General features: G+C 41.1%; 2 protein-coding genes across 3 annotated transcripts; both read right to left on the reverse strand.

Annotated features, from left to right (window-relative positions):
* Positions 1–2,790: 2,790 nt before the first annotated feature.
* On the reverse strand, positions 2,791–15,342 carry LOC112215636. The gene is made up of 7 exons (XM_024374829.2): positions 15,142–15,342; positions 12,885–13,029; positions 12,627–12,740; positions 10,104–10,248; positions 4,214–4,362; positions 3,858–3,997; positions 2,791–3,267 (listed from the first exon to the last, which is right to left on the reverse strand). The coding sequence occupies exons 1-7, from the start codon at positions 15,293–15,295 to the stop codon at positions 3,056–3,058; spliced, it is 1,059 nt and encodes a 352-aa protein (XP_024230597.1). The 5' UTR covers positions 15,296–15,342; the 3' UTR covers positions 2,791–3,055.
* Positions 15,343–15,595: 253 nt separating this feature from the next.
* On the reverse strand, positions 15,596–19,227 carry LOC112215637. 2 transcript variants are annotated; one of them, XM_024374831.1, is made up of 8 exons: positions 19,034–19,227; positions 18,598–18,712; positions 18,347–18,491; positions 17,757–17,870; positions 17,451–17,595; positions 17,108–17,256; positions 16,527–16,660; positions 15,596–16,214 (listed from the first exon to the last, which is right to left on the reverse strand). In XM_024374831.1, exons 2-8 carry the CDS (start codon positions 18,701–18,703, stop codon positions 16,069–16,071), a joined length of 939 nt encoding a protein of 312 aa, XP_024230599.1. In that variant the 5' UTR covers positions 18,704–18,712; positions 19,034–19,227; the 3' UTR covers positions 15,596–16,068. The 2 variants fall into 2 exon arrangements, with proteins under 2 accessions (XP_024230599.1, XP_024230598.1); XM_024374830.1 differs by having other exon boundaries at positions 17,451–17,613.
* Positions 19,228–19,531: the final 304 nt, after the last annotated feature.

Raw genomic sequence — 19,531 nt, forward strand, 5'->3', positions numbered from 1 at the left:
GCGATCCTTTTAACACCGTGAATTGTATAGTCAAGTTTGAATCAATAGAGTGCACTGTTGGCGATATTTACATTTGAGTAATTTAAAAGATATTAAAGATAACTTGAAAGATGGTTGACAAGTTTTTGGGGACCTGGAAATTGATTTCCAGCGAGAACTTTGACTTTGAGTATGTGAAAGTTCTGGTATGATACATTTTTCTCCAATTGAATAAATGATTGCTGAAATATATGATAGGATTTTTTTTGAAAATAATATATTTCTGATACAATCTTAAGATCTCATTAGGATAATCATTTATATGTATAGTTATTACACATGGACAATGCCTTTGGTTGCACCACACGATACTGTCCTCCCTCTTGACAGTTTGTTCTCCATTGTGCAGGTGTTGGCTTCACGACCCGACAGGTGGGAAACCACATCAAGCCCAGTCTGATCATCAACATGGATGACCAAGGAATGATCTTTGTAAAATCCCAGAGCACTTTCAAAACGATGGAGATGAAATTCAAACTCAATGACACTTTCGAGGAAACAACCGTTGGCAACACTGTGTAGGGGATCAAAGCTGGTAATTGTCTGTGTAGGCGGAGATTCTTAGCCCCCTGGTTCTCAGGGGTGATAGAGACGCTTCCACAAACTTGCTGAACAAACTGGTAACAAGTGCTAGCCCGAAGGGAACAGCAAGGTATTTGTAGGCTGTGCTTCGAAAGAAAACCTGAAAATATCCTGTGTGCTGGCAGAATGCTTATATAAAAATAAGCGCCCTGTAGGTCAGCTGAACTGAACCAGTTGCCTTGACGAATAAAACAAAACAGCACATTGTATGTAAGTATACGGAACATGATGAAAGCTGTTGCGGATCCTTAGGTCCAGAATGGAGCGTATGCAATGCCCCCCTGGGAACCAGGACATTTCCCTGGAGTAGAAACAAATGGAAGCACAGCCGAGAGCTGCCCAGTGACACGAGCCTCCCAGATGAGCTAAATAACTATGCTCACTTCGAGGCAAGTAACACTGAAACATGCATGAGAGCATCTGCTGTTCCAGAAGACTGTGTGAACCCGCTCTCCGCAGCCGATGTGAATAAGACCTTTAAACAGGTCAACATTCACAAGGCCGCTGGACTAGATGGATTACCAGGACATGTACTCCGAGCATGCGCTGACCAACTGGCAAGTGTCTTCACTGACATTTTCAACCTCTCTCTGTCGGAGTCTGTAATACCAACATCTTTCAAGCAGACCACCATAGGCCATGTGCCCAAGAACACTAAGGTAACCTGCCTAAATGACCACCGACCCATAGCACTCATGTCTGTAGCCATGAAATGCGTTGAAAGGCTTGTCCAAACTGGACAAAAAGAGCACTTATGTGAGAATACTATTCTTTGACTACAGCTCAGAGTTCAACACCATAGTGCCCTCAAAGCTCATCACTAAGGACCCTGGGACTAAACACCTCCCTCTGCAACTGGATCCTGGAATACGTAACACCTCCGTCACACTGATCCTCAACACGGGGGCCCCTCAGGTGTTCGTGCTCAGCCTCCTCCTGTACTCCCTGTTCACTCACAACTGCACGGCCAGGCAGGACTCCAACACCATTATTAAGTTTGCACAACAGTGCACAACAGTGGTAGGCCTGATCACCGACAATGATGAGACAGCCTATAGGGAGGAGGTCAAAGTACACTGACTAGTGATTTTGACACGAATGCCTTGGAGCTCCGGTATCAAATGTAACATCCCTAGTGACAAGTATGGTTTGGGGTTTGCTTGGTCTACTCGCCAGTGAAGGGGGTTTGCAGACAGTGCCCTATAGTGCACGCAGAACTTGGGGTTAGCGAGTGATGCCACAGCATGCTCAAAACCTAAGCAAGCGATACATATCTGGCGTATATCCTTGCCTGCTATCATCGCCCTGCATGGGCACGGGTGTGACCGTTCTGGGGCGGGGGCAGGAGGCCTGCTAGGTTCTCCCTGTGCATGGGTAGCAGGCTCCATGGATCTGAGAAGTAGTATTCCTTGAGTAAAGTGTGAGCTAGCTAGCTTTCGCCTCAAGGCTAATAGCCTATCTCGTTAGCACACTACTAGCCAGAGAAAGTGCGTGCTTTCTTTGTTTCTCCACGAACAAAGCGGGTCTCTCGATCGTCACGCTGTGAAGCTAGTGCTGTCAGTCTAGTCAACATGGCCCATGAGGGGTTTGTGCTAAATGCTAGAGGAAAGCTAGCAATTCTACTTGTGTAGGTAGAAAAGCTAGTTTGGTGTAGCTAGCCTTGTGAGTTACACAGGTTAGGTTAAGCCTTGCAGCGATAGCTAGTCCTTTGTGTGGTAAGCTAGCCTTGCAGCTAGCTAGCCAAGTTAGCTAAAGCCTTGCGCCTAAGGCTAACCAAGTCTCGATAGCTAGCCGTGTGGCACTAGTTAAATGGAGCAAAACTTTTCTATCGGTCAGCACTCAATACTATCGACAGGAGCTGAAGTCCAATGTTCGGCAGCATTAACCTCTAAACATCAGTAGGATGCCAGGAATCTAGCCATGCTGAGGAATGCTTTTATGAACGCAGTCACTTCCGCAAGGAAGAGAGGTGAGAATGACCAGCTGGTGAGCGAGTGGCTCCCTTTATGGAGGAGAGGTGCTCACCTCATTCGTCACTCGACCTGTGCGATTGGATATTTTGACACATCGATACGAGTATTAGAAGTAGAAAAACAATGATTGTCAAAATTACTCAAACTCAGGAAATTTACAACAACATAAGGACGAACTCAGTGAAAACCGGTAAAGTGAGATCAAATAAAGTTTATTCAACATTCTGAATTGTTAAGCCACTGTTTGGAATCTATTTGTTTGTGATGAATGTGAAGGCATGTCAACACTCTAAGCTTAGAGTTAACTCAAGCTGTAGCTATCCATCACCAAGAGAACAATGTCCATTCTTACAGAAAATACCATTAATCAGTATCAAAATTATTTACATGCAAAACAATTCACTTTGGGTAAATCCTCAACAGGAGTCGTTTCTGTCCTAATATGGACACCGTACCCTCTGTTAATTGTCTAAGTTATTACAGAAGACAGGATTCACAAACCCAGTTTGTGAAGCCATTGTGCTGTCCTTCCCCATCGGTTGAAATACAGTCTTGCAGAAGTCAGGTTTACGGTTGGGCTCCTTGGTCAAATAGCTGGAGGTGTCATCTGGGTAAAAGCATGCAGCGATCAAACGGATACAGTTCAGGACAGTTGCCGCAAGCATAAGGAAGCCTGTAAGGTTGGGACAAGAAATACATAGTCAAGTGTACTGTAAGTGTTACGTAACTGTTATTCATCAGATTATACAAAATTGTCTACAGGATTTTTCTGGTATTCAATTAAGACTGGCCTACAGCGTTAGCTTATCACTGTTCCAATTACAGTATCTATAATGTGCCTATAAAATCATGTTATAATTGGCCAGCATCTGCCTCCACTAAAATTGATCTGTTACAGAATGTGGGTGTGTGGTTGGTACTACTCCAGTATATGTTTATTTCATAGAGCTGTACTAGAGAGCTCATCTTCTATCTTGTGCATAGTCTGAACAGGTTCAAAGACAAGGTTAGTGATTTACTGCCGCCTGATTATACATTTACATTTGAGTCATTTAGCAGATGCTCTTATACAGAGCGACTTAGGGAATGTTTACTCAGGAGTATAATTCCTGCTGACCCGGACGGAATTCTGTGATCTTCCTTAACCCATAGCAAGTCCCACCGAGTTGACTACTTAAAAATGGTGACAGCCCTCAATGGCACTGCACATGATAAAACAGGCTGTGGGCTAAGTGTGCCCTCTATCCAACTCTATGTTCTTACCACAGTAGACTGTGTTAGGAGCAAGGTCATGGACACGATAGCTTCTGGTGAACATGGCTCCCAGGCCCACAACCAACACAGGGAAGACAGTAAATGTGTAGCGGATGTACTTGGAGAATATGAAGCTCTCAAAGACAAACCTGTTAGGAAATAGCATTGTTTTCAAAACTGAATTAAACCCCAGCTTCCTAGTATAGGGTACCGATTTAGTCAGTACGGTGTCCATATTAGGACAGCCTCAGTCTCAGCAGGAGAGACTGTCCTAATATGGACGCCACAATTATCTTTTTTTCCATTCAATCAATGATTACGATGTATATGTATGGGTCCATCATTATTTCATTGTCAGTTATTACCAGATCAGCATCCCTAGGAGAAGTAGAGTGAGCACCATTGAGCTGACCAGAGGATCAGGTAGCCCAGCCTGGTACCGCAGCACAACTCCCAGACTGACCAGGGCCTCCAGGAGAGTCCACCAGCCAAATACAGCCAGTCCGTTCTGGGTCTGTCCCACCCAACACCAACACATCAACACACAGTTAGACCAGAGGGACCATGATAAAAGACATATGAAACAGTATTTATTGGTAAAGGATCTGTTTTTAGAATGTGTATTGCTGCGTTTAGATTTGTGATGTGGCCCTGGTTGGCCTTGTTTTTAGTGGAGGCTCTAATGCCTTGTTTTTAGTGGAGGCTCTAATGCCTGTGAATATGGGTTAGGGGGACGGAGGTGCGCTGAGGAGGGGCATTGGGTGACCATAATGGCTTGGCTCCGCTGCCTTCCTGGTGCACGGCTTAGCGGATGGAGTGTGTGAGGTTCTGTGAATGGTGAACTTCCCTTAAGGGAAGTCGGAGGTGATACTTACGGTGTGTTCGAGACAACTGGGAACTCTGAAAAATACAAGGTCAAATCATGATGTCAGTGATCTTCAGGTTGGCAAGGCTGAGCTCTCGTGAGTCGGAGCTCTCGAGTTGGAAATCCAAGTTGAATGACCGCTCAAAACTATTTTTTTCAGAGTTGTTTTGAATGCAGCATAAGAGGGCATTCTGGCACCGAGCTTCATGGCTGCCTACGTTATTGCTCGTAGATGGGCCAAGTTCAGTCTGCAGCTCATCTATATTTGCATCTCATCTATATTGCACCATTCATATCGTATCATAATCGTATTCAGAAATGTTAACTTCTCTAGGGTAGGGGGCAGCATTCAGAATTTTGGATGAAAAGCATGCCCAAATTAAACTGCCTGCTACTCGGGCCCGGAAGATATGATATGCATATAACTGGTAGGTCTGGATAGAAAACACTCCAATGTTTCCAAAACTGTTAAAATAGTGTCTGTGAGTATAACAGAACTGATTTGGCAGGCAAAAACCTGAGAAAAATCCATTCAGGAAGTAGTTGTTTTTTTGGTTTTGTAGTTTTCTATTCAATGCCATTACAGTATCCACTGACTTATGACTCAATTGCAGTTCCTATGCCTTCCACTAGATGTCAACAGTCTTTAGAAATTGTTTCAGGCTTTTATTCTGAAAAATGAGGGAGTAAGAGCAGTCGGATTGAGTGGACCCTGCCGTGTCACAGAGCTTTTTCATGCGCGCGACAGAGAGAGAGCCTTTCTTGTTTACCTTTTCTATTGACAAGGTTATTGTACGGTTTAAATATTATTGATTATTTAGGATAAAACCAACCTGAGGGTTGAATATAAACATCATTTGACATGTTTCTATGAACTTTCCGAATACAATTTGGATTTTTTTGTCTGCCTGTGTTGACTGCGTTTGAGCCTGTGGATTATTGAAGGAAACGCGCAAACAAACTGACGTTTTTGGATATAAAGAGACTTTATCGAACAAAAGGAACATTTATTGAGTAAATGAATGTCTTCTGAGTGCGAACATATGAAGATCATCAAAGGTAGGGATTCATTTTCTCTCTATTTCTGACTTGTGTAACTACTTGGCTGGTTACTGTTCGTAATGATTTGTCTGCTGGGCTATGTTCTCAAATAATTGTAAGGTATGCTTTCGCCTTAAAGCATTTTTTAAATCTGACACCGGGTGGTTGGATTCACAAGAAGTTAATCTGTAAACCTATTTAAAATATGTTTTGTTTTCTGAATTTTTATAATGAGTATTTCTGTATTTGAATTTGGCTCTCTGCAATCTCACTGGATGTTGGCCAGAGAGGTTTTACCCTAGAGAGGTTTTAAGAGAAATATAAATTAGGCTTATGTATTTATTTTTAATGTGACAGATATAATTTAATGTGATGTTCGTGCGGTATGTTTGTCCAAGTTCATGTGTTGCAGAATGGTGTTTTGGCACATAATGACGGTCCCCTTGGCAAACATACTGGCAATGGTGTGATGATGAGGCGCTCTGAAACGTCGAAGAAAATATGTCTCCGTCCCATTATACAACTGCATGGTCCTCCAGTATTTATTTTATTTAAGTATTGGTTTGCAGTATTTTGCCTTTCAAAGTGTGCTTTTTGCCTATTTGGCCAATATATGTATTCTTCATTTAGATGTCTTTTTGCATTTTTTCTTTACCTTCATTTTTGATGTGACTTGTCTTATTTATTTATTTTGTCTTGAAATGTGGGGACAAATTTAAAAACTTTGGGGGGTAAATATGCAACAGGCATGAGCTCTTGAATGCAGCCTCATAGACTGTTAGAGCTGGTGTTCCTTATTGTTCATTAACTACGTGGCCACTAGTATAAATGATTGGCTGTCATTTCAATCATGGGATCCCCTTGCCCTGTGTTGATTGGCATGCACTGGAAGGATGGGAGTGGTGGTGTTTAAAAAAAAAAAATCCTTTTCCATATGCACAAAAAGCACATTTCTCTCAAATTTGGTGCACATATTTGATTAAATCCCTGTTAGTGAGCATTTCTCCTTTGCCAAGATAATCCAATTGATAAAATAATATTTAAATTGGAGAAAAAATATTTTTTAAATGTATAATGTTTGTAAATTATTTCATACATAGGATTGGTGGAGTTATGTCACACACACAGCTAACATACATATTCTGAAATGTTTGCTCTACTCAAAATTACAACCAACTACTTGCAGCATTACCACAAAAATTGAAGAGGCAAGTGGAAGGGGGGAAAAGGGACTTCTCTGTCAGCCCTGCATTAAAGATCAATATTGGTTAAACAAAATTCGGATGAATAAAAAAGTATATCAGTTCAATTTAAGTACCAACAAATTGACAGCTGTGCCATATAGATTGCAAAATAGTTGGGAGGAGATTTTTGGTTTATGGACTGATACACAAAACAACACTGGATTCAAAACTTTGAGTTTTTCAATTTCAATTAATATACACAATTCTCGGCTAAATAACAAGATAACTAATATAAAATATACCGTGTCTGTAAAATGTATATACTGTAGGTTCAGAACGTTTGTGAAATAGCACAGTTGAAAAATATTTGGCAAATTGAAATCCACACTGGATGGTCTTCAGAGATAGATTGGAGGGGTTGAGTGTAGATGAAGGATAGGACTAAAAACAAATCAAACTATTGTAAAATATACTGTGTCTGTAAAATGTACAGTACCTGTCAAAAGTTTGGACATACTTTCTCATTGAAGGTTTTTTTTTCTTTATTTTTCACTATTTCCTACATTGTAGAATATTAATGAAGACATCAAAACTATGAAATAACACATGGAATTTGAAAGAAATCAAAATAGATGTATATGTGAGATTCTTTAAAGTAGTCTCCTTTTGTCTTGATGACAGCTTTGCACACAATTGGCATTCTCTCAACCTGCTTCATGAGGCATTCACCTGGAATGCTCAGGTGTGCCTTGTTAAAAGGTTAAAAAAAGTTATTTCCTTCTTAATGCATTTGAGTCAGTCAGTTGTGTTGTGACAAGGTTAGGGGTGGTATACAGAAGATAGCCCTATTTGGTAAAAGATCAAGTCCATATTATGGCAAGAACAGCTCAAATAAGCAAAGGGAAAGGACAGTCCATCATGAAGGTCAGTCAATCCGGAAAATCTCAAGAACTTTGAAAGTTTCTTCAAGTGCAGTCGGCAAAAACCATCAAGCACGATGATGAAACTGGCTCTCATGAGGACCGCCACAAGAATGCAAGACCCAGAGTTACCACAGCTGCAGAGGATACGTTCCTTAGAGTTACCAGCCTCAGAATTGCAGCCCAAATAAATCCTTCACAGAGTTCAAGTAACAGACACATCTCAACATCAACTGTTCAAAGGAGACTGCGTGAATCAGGCCTTCATCGTCTAATTGCTGCAAAGAAACCACTCCTAAAGGACATCAGTAATAAGAAGAGTCTTGCTTGGGACAAGAAACACGAGCAATGGACATTAGACCAGTGGAAATCTGTCCTTTGCACTGATGAGTCCAAATGTGAGATTTTTGGTTCCAACTGCCTTGTCTTTGTGAGATGCAGAGTAGGTGAACGGATGATCTTTTGTTAGGTTACAGCCTTATTCTAAAACATATTAATTAGATACACACAATGCCCCATAATGACAAAAGCGAAAACAGGTTTTTAGAAATGTTTGCAAATGTATTCAAAATAAAAAAACAGTAATACCTTATTTACATAATTATTCAGACCCTTTGCTATGAGACTTGAGCTCAGGTGCATCCTGTTTCCGTTGATCATCCTTGAGATGTTTCTACAACTTGATTGGAGAACACCTGTGTTAAATTCAATTGATTGGTCATGATTTGGAAAGGCACACACCTGTCTATATAAGATCCCACAGTTGACAGTGCATGTCAGAGCAGAAACTAAGCCATGAGGTCAAAGGAATTGTCGGTAGAGTTCCAAAACAGGATTGTGTTGAGGCACAGATCTGGGGAAGGGTGTCAAAAAATGTCTGCAGCATTGAAGGTCCCCAAGAACACAGTGGCCTCAATCATTCTTAAATGGAAGAAGTTTGGAACCACAAAGACTCTTCCTATAGCTGGCAGCCCAGCCAAACTTAGCAGTCGGGGAGAAGGGCCTTGGTAAGGGAGGTGACCAGACGGAACCCACTCCTCTGTTTAAGGTAGATGACAGCCCACATGGAGTTTGTCAAAAGCCCACATGGAGTTTGTCAAAAGTTTGTCAAAAGGACCCTGACCATCAGAAACAAGATTGAACCCTTTGGCCTTAATTCCAAGTGTCACGTCTGGAGGAAACCTGGCACCATCCCTATGGTGAAGAATGAAGAATGGTGGTGGCAGCATCATGCTGTGGGGATGTTTTTCAGGGACTGGGAGACTGGTCAGGATGGAGGGAAATATGTGCAGAGAGATCCTTGAATGAAACCTGCTCGAGAGCGCACAGGACCTCAGACTGGGGCGAAGGTTCACCTTCCAACAGGACAATGATCCAAAGCACACAGCCTAGACAACTCATGAGTGGCTTCGGGACAAGTCTCTGAATGTCCTTGAGTGGCCCAGTCAGAGCCCTGACTTGAACTTGATCGAAACATCTCTGGAGAGACCTAAAAATACCCAAGGTGCTTCAACAAAGTACTGAGAAAAGGGTCTGAATATTTGTGATATTAAATTTTTTTGCAAATGTTTCCTTTTTCATTATGGGGTATTGTTTGTAGATTAATGAGGATTTAAAAAATAAAAAAAATTAGAAAGCTGTAACGTACCGTAACAAAATGTGGAAAAAGTCAAGGGTGCTGAATACATTCTGAATGCACTCTATATCCAACTGGGCACACACTGTTTGAATCAACGTTGTTTTCACGTCACTTCAATGTAATAGACATTGAAATGACGTCTATGCCCAGTGGGATAGTGCTACATGATTTTATCTTAGGTCATTGCTGCAAAGGATGCCAAGAAAACCTTAATGATCTCTAATGACTACTAAGACATATGAATCCGACATATTAAAACAAGACATACAGTACCAAGGTTAATAAAGTACTATCTTATCTTAAGGTTAGTGAGGTCATTGCTGCAAATGATCTCAAGAAAACATCTATTAAGACCTGTAAGCGTAACTGTGCTGCTTGCGACTTCCTTAAGAGCACTAAGCACTTGTATTTTTTGCAAACAAGAAATGCTAGCACTTAGGCCGCATGGGTGGTGGTATTTCAAGCTAAAGAGTAAGTTTAACCAATTCAACTTGGTTACATACAGGGTTTTTTTTGCCCTGAAGCTCATTGGCTGACAGCAGCATGATAAAACAAGCAACTGTGCTACATCTTGACATCATTGTGTAGAAAAGATCTTGAATTCACCAGATAGCGGGTCCACCAGGGTTCTTTAGGGTTATTGATGGCCAGCCAGGTTCTGTGATTGTGCAGGTTTCGGTAGGACACATACAGCATTTGGAAGCTGTGAATTGGCATAACCCATTTAAAAAACAGGGATGGTAGAAGGTCACTGTAAAAACACAAAAGATGTTCCATATTTAGTATTGCCTTTCTTGGTTCTGCACATAGGCCCACTGTATTTATTTAGTCATATTTTAAAATCCCAAAATGTGTATCTTAAAGGGGAAGTTTATATTTTAAGGTCCAATGCAGCTGTTTTTATCTCAATATCAAATAATTTTTGGGTGACAATAGAGTACCTTACTGTGATTGTTTTCAATTAAAATTGTCATCAAAATATCTATTTTTCAAGCAAGAATGTTGCTAAGACTGTCTGGGAGTGGTCTGAGTGGGAGGGGAAACTGAAAAATGGCTGTTATTGGCAGAGACGTTTGGAACTCGCTTTCTTATTGGTCTGTTATCTAATTTACCGCCTGTGTGATGTCACCAGGCAGGCCAAATCTCCATCCCAGATAAACAGACTAAAATTTCAGGTGGTCTTTTCAAACAGCTCTTAAACCAAAAGGGCATTATCATAATTTAAACAATTTCACAGTATTATTCAAACCTTATAGTGTAGAAAAACAGTTGAAGTTGGAAATTTACATACACCTTAGCCAAATACATTTAAACTCAGTTTTTCACATTTCCTGACATTTAACCCTAGTAAACATTCCCTGTCTTAGGTCAGTTAGGATCACCACTTTATTTTAAGAATGTGAAATGTGAAATAGTAAAAGAATGTGAAATAGTAAAAATAATGATTTATTTCAGCTTTTAATTCTTTCATCACATTCCCAGTGGGTCAGAAGTTTACATACACTCAATTAGTATTTGGTATATTGGCCTTTAAATTGTTTAACTTGGGTCAAATGTTTCGAGTAGCCTTCCACAAGCTTCCCACAATAAGTTGGGTGAATTTTGGCCCATTCCTCCTGACAGAGCTGGTGTAACTGAGTCAGGTTTGTAGGCCTCCTTGCCCACACACGCTTTTTCAGTTCTGCCCACAAATTGTCTGTAAGATTGAAGTCAGGGCTTTGTGATGGCCACTCCAATACCTTGACTTTGTTGTCCTTAAGCCACTTTGTCACAACTTTGGAAGTATGCTTGGGGTTATTGTCCATTTGGAAGACCCATTTGCAACCAAGCTTTAACTGATGTCTTAAGATGTTGCTTCAATGTATCCATATAATTTTCCCTCTTCATGATGCCATCTATTTTGTGAAGTGCGCCTGCAGCAAAGCACCCCTACAACATGATGCTGCCACCCCCGTTCTTCACGGTTGGGATGGTGTTCTTCGGCTTGCAAGCCTCCCGCTTTTTCCTCCAAACATAACGATGGTCCTTTTGGCCAAACAGTTCTATTTTTGTTTCATCAGGGCAGAGGACATTTTTCCAAAAAGTATGATCTTTGTACACGTGTGCAGTTGCAAACCGTAGTCTAGCTTGTTTAAGGCGGTTTTTGGAGCAGTGGCTTCTTTGTTGCTGAATGGCCTTTCAGGTTATGTCGATATAGCACTCATTTTACTATGGATATAGACACTTTTGTACCTGTGTCCTACCGCATCTTCACAAGGTCCTTTGCTGTTGTTCTGGGATTGATTTGCACTTCTCGCACCAAAGTACATTCATCTCTAGGAGACAAGAACTCGTCTCATTCCTGAGCAGTACGACGGCTGCGTGGTCCCATGGTGTTTATACTTGCGTGCTATTGTTTGTACAGATGAACGTGGTACCTTCAGACATTTGGAAATTGCTCCCAAAGATGAACCAGACTTGTGGAGGTCTACAATTTTGTTCCTGAGGTCTTGGCTGATTTCTATTGATTTTCCCATGATGTCAAGCAAAGTGGCACTGAGTTTGAAGGTAGGTCTTTAAATACATCCACAGGTACACCTCCAATTGACTCAACTGAGGTCAATTACCCTATCAGATGCTTCTAAAGCCATGACATCATTTTCTGGAATTTTCCAAGCTGTTTAAAGGCACAGTCAACTTAGTGTATGTAAACTTCTGACCCACTGGATTTGTGATACAGTGAATCATAAGTGAAATAATCTGTCTGTAAACAATTGTTGGAAAAATTACTTGTGCCATGCACAAATAGATGTCCTAACCGACTTGCCAAAACTATAGTTTGTTAACAAGAAATTTGTGGGGTCGTTGAAAAACGAGTTTTAATGACTCCAACCTAAGTGTATATAAACTTCCAACTTCAACTGGAAAACACAGGACATCACATTTTTGACTGCATTGGGCCTTTAAAACTGTTAGATGGTTCCTCACCCTGAAAGTCGTCTAGCTGCAGTTTGTAGTTGGATTTTAAATAACAGTAAACCATGGGTTAGAGTTTATCCCGGCCCATAGACTACTTTCAGGATGAGAAATCATCTAACGCTATATTTGTAAAACTTCCCCTTTAAATGCAACAAGTGCCAAACTACTTACTGCCTGTCCCAAAGAAACAGCCAGGTGATCTTTGCCACGTTGATCATAGTCCAGATCAGATAGAATGATGGAGGGTGAATCTCAGGGTTGCAGGAGACTGGACCAAACACGTTCCTTTCAGGCAGAGAACATCAATCACAACTGAGTGATATAAATGTACAGCCTCATCATTTAATTGTCATCACTTAGGCATTCAGTTAACCTTTGGAAGAGTAGTGAGTGAGTGAGTGAGTGAGTGAGTGAGTGAGTGAGTGATACCTCTGGAACACAGTAAAAAGAGAGTGTATGAGCCAAGCACTGCTCCATAGCCGAAGCATGATCCAGGTGTTGTCTGCCCAGCAGTCCATGGTCACCTCCAGAGGAAAGGACTCAGAGACATTATCCAATGTGGTCATAAACAGACCTAGGGAGTAAAGCCATTGCATGTTCGGTAAAAGGACTCTGTAGAGAGCAATAGTAATGGCGTTTTTTTGTAGGCATTGTAGGCATTTTGTAGCCATGTAGACTCCATGGCTCATTGGCCAAAGTCTATAGGGAAAACATGTTTTTGTTGTTGGGTTTTCAGATAAACGCAGAAAATAAGGTCTATGGTAAACACCGGCTTAGGAGACCCTATATGTTTTGCTCTATGAGATAATCTTCATCTTTTTGTGTTTTTTAAAACATTTTCGCAAACAGAACAAGCTCATAAAGACTTCAGAACTCATAAAAGTCATGTTAACTGACTGATAATAGAACAAAACATATACGATCTCCTAAACCTATGTTAACCTCAGGCCTTATTTTCATAGTTTGTCCCAAAACCCCATACTTGCCCCATTAATTTCCTCCATAGGAATGGCTAAACGAACCAGAGGTAACTAATTTCTGTTTTTTTGGACTATAAACTAGCAAGCTCTACAATCCACATACTACAGTGTCCATATTAGGACAGCCTCCTGCTAAGATTGAGGGTGTCCTAATATGGACACCATACAGATACTGTGTCTAACAGTAAGTATAGAGTTGCAATGTAATACCAGTATATGTTATGTGAAGATGAAGCTGTATTGTGAATAACAAGCCAACTTATCCTATTGGCAATGGAGATACTTTAGTGTTTGCCTCCCATCATAGGAAACAGATTCACAGCATGCACGAGAATGGTGTCCATATTAGGACAGCCTCAGACTGAAACAAATCCTGCTGACACAGTCCTAATATGGACACTGTAACAGTGAGATGGAGAATACATCAGTATGAGCAGTAACATCAAAGACAGTACAGTATGAAGATGTGCAGAATATGCTTCTCCGATAGAAATCCCTGATCACACTTCTGGGTGATGTCATGGCGGTGTTAGCAAGAATAGCCCATACATAGAAACACTTCCCCCCAAGTCTAACGATTGTGTTGCGTAGAACAGCGCATGTGCAGGCCGTCAAATGAGAGGCACTCCTTCGATATAAAGTTGTTTTTGACAAAAATGAAAATGTGTCAGTTTTTCACTCTCATAAGGTTCTTGTAATAACCTGTTCAGCTAGTTAAGACATTGGCTCCAATATAGTTTTTTTGTTGTTGAATTTTTAGATTCTAAAAATTCTAATTCTTTAGAATTTGAGAAAATGAACAACTAAGGACACATTTTCCCTTCTCCCGTTGACTTTCCAAACCCCAAACCCCGGTCTGGTCTGTTGAGACTCCTTCGCAACGCATTCCCGGAAGTATCATGATGTTGTGTCTCTGGGTTTGAAAACTCTGTGGTAACTTTACCTCCAGCTTACAAAGTTTCCTTTTCAGAAGTGTCTGCAAAGTGTCGTTTATCAACTCATCCGCTTATGTAATGTGGTTGGTGACACGCAGATTAGGAGTTAAAAAACACAATCATTGGCCTCTCTTCAGTGCTGGGCTATAAAATGATGACATTTAAAACGTGTGTCAGGCCAAAGGTCCATCATTACATAAAGTCATTCCACTGTGGATACATTGGTGTATGACACGTTGTTCTAACTTATCTTCTCAAAGGGATCCTTTGGGTGACATACTGTATATGCATCTGGAACATCCCTGCAGGAGATATCATTTACAGGTCATATTGGGTCAAATAGTCATTCATTACGACAGTGACAAAGTTATCGTCTATACAGGGGGGTCCGAAATTACTGGCAGCCTTGATAAAGATGAGCAATAATGACTGTGTAAAATGTTGTTTCATAAGTAGTATTTTTTTCCCCTCAAAAAGAAAAGGTAGAGGTCAAAATGATTGTCACGCCTAAATATTCATGTTAAAAAAAGTAGTCAAAAGTTTAGTATATGATCCCATGTTCCTAGGACGCAATGACCACATCAAGCGTTTGACTCTACAATCTTGACTCTACAAACGGTGGCATTATAATCATAGCATTGCACTCAGGATACATCCACTAGCCACTGTACTCGTTTATCCAGATTGTCTGCTGAACCAAAGTCCCTGATGCCCTCACAGTAGTGCACTGTAGTACAGAGATGGACCAGGTGTCTGGTAGATTTCACTCACCGCCAGAGTTGGTCCCTGATGCTAGAACATGGAAGGTCTCGGAAGCCACCTGGCTAAACATGGCCAGAGCGATACAAACACCGTGTAGGACCACATGGTGATGATGTCTCTCCATACTGCCCTGGCCATACGGAGACACACGGGAGCGGTACATCCTCCCTGTCAAGCTATCAACTGTAGAACGCTCGCCTCACACACCAGCACTCTTTTATACACACACACACACACACACACACACACACACACACACACACACACAATCTTGGATCTGGTGCATTGGACTTTGGATGATGGCACTGTTTCAGTCAGTGTATCATGGTTTACTGTGTGTGTGTGTGTGTGTGTGTGTGGTTATTTTTCCCCATGGTGTCTAACCAATGGGTGCTCTTACTACTGCACAGTGGCACACGGTTGTATTTACTATTGTTAAATCACAATAGCATTTACAGATAAGTGCATTGGTAAGTATAATAATACACTTTATTTCTATAGCTTCATTCATACATAAATGCAGTCCAAATTGTTGTACAGTATAGCACCTAAAACAAAACGTCAAAACACAAAGGTAGATCAGATCCTGGTATAAAAACAATATGGTGGCAGTTAAAGGTTAACTAAATACATTTAAAAAAGAACACAATCACATTAATGTCATTAAATTAGTATTGCGGTCATAAGAGAATGCCGGTCCATAGTTTTATCACACACAGTCATTGATATGATTTCGAAAAAGACATTAGCATGGCCAATGGTTATGAACTAAATCTGTACGGTACAAAGGCACTACTAGCCTAAATCCTCACCTACATGTCTTGCTGAAGCAAAGCCTTATGAATCCAACACAGGGAGAGTTTGATCACGTCTCAGCCATTAAACGTTTAGGAAAACAACATTCAAACGTGAATCTCCGCAGTGGCTCTCTTCTTCCTACATAAAGATGAGCTTCTGTGTTCTGGCGATGTCCACTGGAGACATGAGCTCCTCTTCTCCGTAAAACGGTTTGTTGTTGTGCTTCCATAACACCATGACAATGCGCACAATGAATATGACACTAGTTATGGCCAATATGACAGCTGGAAAAGAGATGAGGCATCAAGTATATTAGCTAAAAGCGCCACGGGAAAGTCACTGCAGTGACTACAGACAGTGATACAAGAATAACATTGACACTAGTCTAGTAGTGAAGATAGTGTGAACATTGCCAATTGCACATACGTATACTCAGTTCTCATTATACTTACGTACAGTAACTATAACACGATCAAATCTTATCACTCGGCCATCTGCTACTAATGCATGTGTACGGTGTCTGTATTAGGACAGGCTGTGTTATGTTATCTTCCTCTAGGTGTCAGTTTAGGAGTCAGTCGGGACATAGGGCCTACCAGACATGATGTCTATGTGGGTACCGGGCGTGGCTGGATTGGCCACACTCGCGGCCAACACCAGGATCACCACAGGGTACACTGTGAGGATGTAGCGCACGTGCTTATCCAGATACCAGTTCTCTATGACAAACCTGAGAGAGTTATAAGGAGGAAGAAAATATACATCAACAGTGCATCAATTCCCATGCTTTAAAAAAAGGTGCGAGAAGGAAAGGTTTCTGGCAATTGTATGGTGGCCCAAAGGGGCAAATTAGCTTTTAAAATGTAGTGATAGCATGCACACAACGCAGGCACTTGCTTTGTGTGCATACGCTGTCACTACATTTGAAACAAAATGATTTGCAGGCAGTTGCTTTGTGTGCACGAGCTGTCCACACAATATTTAGAAGCTACTTTTGCCGCTTAGGGCAACTGTATCATTATCTTGTCAGGCCACTGTCATAGTTTATGTATATTAAGTAAATCCGCTGTTCATGAATTTGCAATGGAACATTTCCTGGCAAAGCTCAAATGTGTGGTTTATTGAATCAACGTCACTGAATTAAGAGGTTAGATCAAATGTAGGATCAAAGTCTCACCATCCTATGAGTCCCAATTGGAGCAGCACTAGTACCATTATGGCAGCATCTGTCTTGGGTATTGGGGTTTGATGGTCTAAAACAACGGTCAAGTGTAAAAAGGTAGCCACAGCCCACCATGTTGCATACAAAGCCACTCCGTTTTGCACCTGTAAAAGAGTTAACAAATATGGTGCCCATATTAGGACATTTCCAGTCCTATTGAAACCGGGTCTTCATAATATAGACACCATAAACAGACAACACATGTCTGTACCAAAAAGTAACTGTCCGGCACACTTGTGGAAGGTTTGTATACACAATACATTGTTCTTGGAGAATCGTAGAAAAAAAGTTTTTGTACCAGTATTCGAATGAGCCAGAGATCATTGTTGTGATATTTATGGAGCCATGCTCCATAGACGACCAGTCCGTAGCAGGAGAACATGATAATCACGCAGTTGGAGATGGCCTGTAATGCTGTGATCAGCAGCGTTGGCACCATCTTTCTATGACAAACACAGAATCTAGAAAACGTAATCTGTCTTGAGAAAGACTATACAAGTGATTTCCTTGCCACCAATTCAGTGTCGAAACGCAAAAACAACTCAAAACGTGTTAAAAGTTGCATATCATTGCACAGTGAACAACACATAATATGATCACTTACTCTTTGTCGTACAGAAATAACCACGCCATATTCAAAATGCTATTCACGATCCAGGACAAGTAGAATCCGTAGGGCAGGACAGCAGGAGTGGTGTACATCCATGTATAGGCTTCCCTAAGGGACAGGAACATCATCATGATAATTAACAACAACAAAATCACCATCACCATCAGCCTCATCATAATCAAAAACATCATCATCATCATCATGGCCAGAACTAGGCCTAGGAATTTTGGAAAAGTTACCGTAATTCTGCAACCCTAGCCAGGACAGTAAAAATCACTCTTTCTGCACTTTAATCATTTGTATTTTTTTGTTGTTGTCTCACCTAAGTTAGATTGCCAATAAACACAGGCCAGTTAGCCTGGATGTCTCCTTATGGAATTGCCATGTTTGGCAAGACGATGAGAGACAATGATTCGGCAATATAGCAGGAACAGATCTGGGACCAGGGCTAATGTCCAGTGCAAAGTTGATTTCATTCCAGCCAGAGTTTGGCTTGGAAAATAACCAACCATGTCTGAAGGAACAATGTTTACATGATTGTTGTAGTGTCAGCGAGACTCTAGCTTTAATGGACAGTATCATACCTTCTACGGAGATTGTGTATCAGATAGATGAACATGCCGATCAACCAGATGTTAAGGACGTCCCATAGAAAGAGTACCCATCTATCCGGGGTTAGGTGCGTTGTGGACTTGCTCAGCACATACTGTGTGGTTTGCATAAACGCACCTACATGTTCAAACACACAGGTTACAAAACATTTTATCGGATGCAAAAAACAGTAAGTGTGTTTCAAACAGATGTCATTGACTTAAAGTGGACTTTAAGAATTCACCTGTCCAGGGCCCAAATAGAGCCAATATGTTGAATGTCAGTGCAATTAGATAGCTGATTAGGGCCAGAAACATCAGCAAAACACGGACTGAAATGCACTCTCCCATGTTCAGGATCTAGGGACAGAAGTACAAACCTAATTTCAGTACTGACATTTCAATACGGTCATTTTAGTAGTAATTTCAGTCAGAAGTCACATGTCATTTTAGTCAGTCACACCCTCATTTCACTATGTCAAAAACATTTGATTTCTGTGTTCTACCCCGGTGCACCACATTAGGCCATTTGTTTCGCTCAAGAATGTTTCTCAGATGGCCCCTATTCAACATTATCCCAGTACAACAATGCATGTATTGTTCCTAATACAATTCTGTTAATTGTTTCTAAATGACACTGTAATAAGACTGATTAACAGTATGTGAAATAGAATATCTTACCTTAGGATGGCAGACCTGAAATACTGTTAATCCCTTCTAGGATAGACCTTCTAGGATATTCTGTGGTGAAAAAAAGTCATCAACATATGGTTCCCAGTTGCTCCCACACAGGAGAGTAGGTGGACACATTAGGTTCACACTCTTGAGGATGGTCTGTCTGCTACTGGTGCTATCTCCACAGATAATATATAGATCTGCCCATGGACAGAGAAAGATATGGGTGGAAGTAGCAGAGACTCCTCCTCTATCTCCATTCACAAGCCCACATGAAGTCATATCCAAAGGACAATCCACACCATTGTGGGTCGGGAACAAGTCGTGTCATTGTTGTAGTAATGTCAACCCTTACCTAACGTCGGATAGGCCACGGCATAGGAACATTGTGGAACAAAACAATCTCCCTTCTGTTGTAATAGCGGCGTAGGTCACCTCAATGTTATGTCCCTGAATAAAAGAGGAGCCTGTACCTCACTCAAGACGTCTTAACAATCTACATGG

Source organism: Oncorhynchus tshawytscha, linkage group LG16, assembly GCF_018296145.1.
Source record: "Oncorhynchus tshawytscha isolate Ot180627B linkage group LG16, Otsh_v2.0, whole genome shotgun sequence".
Classification (NCBI taxonomy): domain Eukaryota; kingdom Metazoa; phylum Chordata; class Actinopteri; order Salmoniformes; family Salmonidae; genus Oncorhynchus; species Oncorhynchus tshawytscha.